The sequence below is a fragment of the Sceloporus undulatus genome, chromosome 5, assembly GCF_019175285.1.
Source record: "Sceloporus undulatus isolate JIND9_A2432 ecotype Alabama chromosome 5, SceUnd_v1.1, whole genome shotgun sequence".
Classification (NCBI taxonomy): Eukaryota; Metazoa; Chordata; class Lepidosauria; order Squamata; family Phrynosomatidae; genus Sceloporus; species Sceloporus undulatus.
In genome coordinates, this window is record NC_056526.1 from 20,268,030 (window position 1) to 20,274,029 (window position 6,000).

Consider the following 6,000-nt stretch of genomic DNA (forward strand, 5'->3'; position numbering starts at 1 on the left):
CCCACAGTGGGATTCAAGGCAAATCATTTCATTTGTTGTTGTTGTTGTACAGCTATCATTTCTGACTTATGGTGACCCTAAGATGAACCTATCATAGTGTTTTCTTGACAAGTTTATTCAAGATGAGGGTTGTCATTGCCATTCTATGAGGCTGAGAGATTGTGACTTGGCCAAGGTCACCCAGTAGGTTTCCATGGCTGAACTAGGATTCAAACTCTGGTCTCCCAATGTCCTAGTCCAATGCTCAAATCATTATACCACGCTAACCATTTCTTGTTGTGTGACTTGAAGTCGTTTCTGACTTATGACATTCCCAAGGCGAACCTACCATGGGGCTTTCTTGGCAAGATTGGTTCAGAGAAAGTTTGACATTGCCTTTCTCTGAGGCTGAGAGTGTGTGATTTGCCCAAGGTCACCCAGTGGGTTTCACGGCTGAGAGGGAAATCGAAGCCTGGTCTCCAGAGTCATAGACTAGCTGCAGTTATAGTGCTATGATTCCTCTTTAACTATCAAGCAAAATCCTACAGAATTCTCAACTTTGCAGTTTAGGGAAGGATACTTGCAATTCCCATGCAGAAAGTCCCAGTGCTTCATCAAAATACAAATCCCATGATTTCATGGGATGCTGCCATGGCAGTTAAAGCAGAAATATAGTTCTATAATTGTGTAGCATTAAGGACTCCAGGTGTCTGTCTTCCTGCCTACCCTCTCTTTTCTTCAGTGCAGGAAGCCTCCTATGACATGTAGAGCAAGGAATTAGAATGCATACTGTAGGTTGACCAACTGGGTTTTGTTCAGCATAGCAATTACATCTGCACTACAAACCTAACTTGGGTTTTAATGGTCACAGTCCCCTCCCTTCCTTCTGCAAAGATCTCTGACAATTACAGTTCTGTGCACTTGCCAGAGAACTTGTTAAGACATTTCACAGAGTTGTAATTCACAGGGTTTTCTGGAAAGGAAACAAAAGCAATCAAACCAGTTTAAGCTTGTGGTGTACACCTGTCATGATATTAAATACAACACAGAAATCTCAAGCAAACAACTGTTTTCTCGATATACATCAGTTTGATTGATTGATTTCTATCCTTTGTGTCTACTCTGCCTGCCAAAATATGCTAGGTGGCAGGTATAATAAAGACAGCTTTGTTTGGCAGTATCAAACTTGTGCGTGTGTCAATGTGTATCTCTCTCTCTCTTTCTAATGTTCAAAAGTATGCTGCTCTACCAGCTGGCATTGTGGGGATTTGGACTGTGAGTTGTTGAGGAGAGTAAAACTGACAAATCCTGAGGAAGATAAAGCAAAAACCCAGACAAGACAGAATACACTCATACAGGGCAGATATAACCCTCCTCCAAACATAGCATTATCTTGTATATTGAAGAGCCTATAGCCTATTAAGAGTCTGGACTCACACACAAATATAGAGTTTTACAGCTCCAAGTACAATCAGACTAAACGTTTTTGGTTCAGAACCCTGTTTTCCTGACCAGTCTAACCTAAGTCCTGTAATAAATCAGACTGTGTTTAGCTAAGGGCATTCTGAAATTCAGTCATGGATCAAATAATGGAATTGTCATAAACATCATATTAAAGGTGGGCAATTCTCCTGGGCCAAGGGGCTATTTTGAAAATCCCTAGAACCTCTGGATAAGGACCTCCTTCCATCACAGAACAGAATATCTTCTTCTGTTGAAAACATGCATGGCATCTGCTATTCTATCACAGTAGGAGGGAGTAGAGGCTGGAAACCTGGTGTTTGGAGAACCATACACAATCTACATACTGCCTATGCCCACATTACACTACCTAGTCAAAGTTAAGTACAGTGGATCCTTGTTATACGCTGGGGTTTGGTTCCAAGATCCCCCGTGTATAACAAAATCTGTGTATGCTCAAGTCCCATTAAGTATAATGACATAGCAAAATAGTGTCCCTAATAAAAAATGGAACACCAAGGTAAATTTATACTTTTTTGGAACATTTTCAAACCATGTATGCTTAAATCCGTGTATAAAAAATCCGTCTATAAGAAGGGCCGACTGTACTTAATATTATACCCCACTCAATTCAATGGGACTTAATGCAGTTTGACACCACTTTAACTGCCATGGCTCCATCCTACAGAATCCTGGGATTTGTAGTTTTGTGAGACACCAGCATTCTTTTGCAGATGTTGCTACCAAACTGCACAATCAATGCAGTTTGACAGTTTTAATTGTCATGGCTTCACCCTATGGAATCCTGGGATTTGTAGTTTGCTGTAGCACCAGAGCTTGCTAACAAAGGCTAAATATCTCACATAACTACAAATCCCAATATCCATAGCATTGAGCCATAGCAGTTCAAGTGGTGTCAAACTGCATTATTTCTGCAGTTCAAGTGGTGTCAAACTGCATTATTTCTGCAGTGAGGATACAGCCTTACTCTCAGTTTCCCAAATGAGTATAGGACTACAGCTTTTTAGTTTTTCACATGGCTGGATAAATAGTTCTCAAATATTTTGTGGGGGACCACTTATGAAACTTCTGTTGCTGTTGTTCTGTACAAATCAAAAGCAAATATATAACTGCTACACTGCTTTTCTGATGCAAGCATCACGCTTAGTTTGCAGGAGCTGAGATCTGTGAAGCTCAGTGTGATGTTTCTTAGCACAGCAAGGTCAGATACAGATATTCTTGACTATTTCCCCACCTTTCTGCAGACCAGCTGAATGGACCTCATAAACTTGTAGGAGCTCATGAACAACTGTTTGAGAACCTTTCTAAAATTGAGGAGTGAGAAGAGAGAAACATGCTTTCTGTGTAAAATTCTTATTGGCTCTCCTGCAACATGAGTTCCTTTTAAGTCTCCCCTCACCATCACTGAATGGATGCAGATAGCCAAATATACGCAATCCATAGTTTTTCCAATGTGGAGATGCTGCCAGTTTTTTCAAAGTGGTCCGTGTCTGAAAGAACAAGGAAAGCAAAAAATACAATTATTAAATGAAGCTGGAAGAAGATAAAGGAATGGCATGTTTAAGAGGAGAAAGTACATGGTAGTTAGGAAGAAGGAATAGTTCATTCAGAATAATTTCTATTCTGGAAATAACGACAGGGCTTTGGGGGAAGGTGTTTGTTGTTTTATGACCCTCATTTCCCTGAATGCCTCCCCAACAGATCTCAGGGTCCTGGCCAGTTCATAAGGGAGAATATGGTCCTTCAGAAAACCTAGACCTGATCTTTGTAGGGCTTTAAAGGTCATAACCAGCACTTTGAATTGTGCCCAGAAATGGATTGACAGCCAGTGGGGCTATTGCAACAATGGAGCTGTGTGCTCCTTGCAGCCAGCAGATTATGCTGATGATTCTTTAGTGGTCAATAAAGAAACATAATTTTCTTAACTTCAGTTAGCAGGTTATGCAGAACTTAGAAAGTGAGGGTTCTCTCTTCATTTGGCACAAGGGAATACTAAAGGCTGCTATAGAATACTCACATGAGGATACAATGGGAAGTGGAGATTCCTCCTCAGCTGTTCTATAGAGCCACCACACCAGTCCTCAAAGACATGGAGATTGGCTTGACCTTGGAACTGCAAACACAAGGAAGAACAAGGAGACATTCCTTTTACTAATAATCTCTTTAATAAGCATGTTGTTGTTGTTCTTGTTGTGTGCCTTCAAGTGGTTTCTGACTTGGCAAAGTCAATAGTTAAGAGAAATATTATATACTGTGACTATTCAACTAACTAATTAGAAAGAACTGATCTAGCACGACTACTGTATATACTCATCTATCAGTCTAAAAATTTATGCCCAAAAATTGACCTCAAAATCCCAGGTTGACTTATTTATAAGTCAGTATGGTAATGTGATAGCAGCTCTTTCAAATTTCCTGGGCAGGGAGTTTCTTTTTCTCTTGAGCCAAGCAGAAAGAGTCCGGGGTGATTGTTCAACAGTGGAACATACTCCCTCGGAGTGTAGTGGAGTCCCTCTCCTTGGAGGTCTTTAAGCAGAGGCTGGATGGCCATCTGTTGAAGATGCTTTGACTGAGAGTTCCTGCATGGCAGGGGGTTGGACTGGATGGCCCTTGTGGTCTCTTCCAACTCTGTGATTCTATGATTGCTGTTAAACAGAGTCCTTCTCCTGTCCATGTTGGCTGCTGTTGTCTGGGGAGTCAAGAGTGAAACCAAAGTTGAAATGCTGAAGCAAAAAGCCTCATTTAGAGTCCCTCTTGCTGTGTGTACACATACACACACTGAAGAAGCCTCCAAGTTTTACCCTCGACTTATCCATGGGCCATGGCACTATCCATAATTTTGGCTCCAAAACCTGCCCTCGGCCTATACATGATGTCAAATTATAGTCATATATATGACTATATATATATGGCAATTGTTTTCTATTGCTGGCATTCAATTGTCTAAACTTTGAGTTCACTTGGTTAACTTGTAAATCCTAAACTGGAAAAAATAGAACAAGACTAGAGACACAGAATTTAATCAGAAATTAGCTAACATAAACACATGACTGAAAAACTGGAGAAACAAACAGACTATCGATTAGGCAGCAAAACATACATAGAGTGACAGCCTAATCAGAAGTGCAATAAGGGTGAAAATAACTCATGTAGGATACTGACACAAATGGGATGGCAGGAGCACCTTACATACCCCCTCCCTCACTGAATGTTTGACTCCACTGTGGTGTCCAGTATTGAATGTAACCAAGAAGTAGCAAAACATGTTACAAATCCTCTTCTTTGGTCTGCATCAGTCCTAGACTAGGCATTGGGAACTAACAGAGATCCAGTAGTCAGTATGTTTGACTATAACTTGAAAGATGCAGGATCAGTTCCCAGGAATCTATGGAACTCCTTGGGTGACACTGGATCAGTGACTCTCAATCAACTGGACCTGCCCTTGTTGTATCAAATAATTTGGCAACCAGGCACCTTACTCCCTGCTTCACAAGGGAATTTCAAGGAACAAAGGAGATATTGGGCTGAGGTTTGCTGCATCCACATAATGACAGGGTAGCTCTATGAAAATGATTATCCACCCTTGGTTCTTCACCCTGAGTAATGCATTCTTGGGAAGGAACTACTGCCCTATCCTCTTTCATCTACTTGCCCCAGAACCAGACCACAGAATTGCATTGTCCCCTCCTCCACCACTTGTATTGCCTCTGATTCCACTGAATTCTATTGAATGATTTGTGAAATTGCATGTAAATTGTGGTTGGCAACTGTGGAGAGAGTGGGGCCAATTTTTGGTCCTGTTTCCCCTGGTGGGTGACACCAGTGTACCAAAGCTCCTAGATCATCTAAAAATATACAAAAATGTCCCACGTGATTTTTTTTAAAACCCATATTATTCAAAACTGGCATTTTGGATGCCCAACATGTAACTCCCTCCAATATCTTATACACCTGCCAGAATGCCCCCCAAATTGGAAAACATTGGTGATAAGGTGGCAAGTTCAGCTTCAATGATATTTCTTGGGGGACAGGACGGCCTAAAGATAACCATATGCATGGTGGATGCTGGATGGGAACTAGAAAGGAGGTTTTATAAAATGTGCAAGAGAGCCCTCATGAGGCTGGAGTATTAACTAGTGTTATAATAGGTGCAGACTGAAAATGAACAAAATCATCTATGCTTGTATTAAACATGGCGGAAGGCAGAAAACAATTACTTCAAGAGGAAACGAAGATTGAAATACAAAATAAAATAAAATATCTCGGAATAAATCTGACTAAAAAAACGGCGGAACTATTTGACAACAATTATAAAAAAACATGGTTTGAAATTAAAAATAATCTAACCAAATGGCAGGATTTACAAGTTTCACTATTGGGAAAAATATCTATTATTAAAATGAATATATTACCAAAAATAATGTACCTTTTTCAAAACCTGCCAATAGTCTTAAAGGATCAACTATTTAACCAATGGAAAAAAGATATTTCAAGGTTTATATGGGCGGGACGTAAACCAAGGATAAAGTGGAGGATACT

At 40.4% G+C, this 6,000-nt stretch overlaps 1 protein-coding gene across 1 annotated transcript in view; it reads right to left on the reverse strand.

Moving 5' to 3' along the window:
• B4GALNT3 (beta-1,4-N-acetyl-galactosaminyltransferase 3) overlaps positions 1 to 6,000 on the reverse strand; it is a 95,495-nt gene that overhangs the window by 29,572 nt on the left and 59,923 nt on the right. Inside the window, exons 3-4 of the mRNA XM_042467868.1 lie at positions 3,479 to 3,574; positions 2,861 to 2,951 (exon numbers count right to left, since the gene is read on the reverse strand). Of these exons, the coding sequence (XP_042323802.1) occupies positions 2,861 to 2,951; positions 3,479 to 3,574 (187 nt within the window). The remainder of the gene's footprint in view (positions 1 to 2,860; positions 2,952 to 3,478; positions 3,575 to 6,000) is intronic.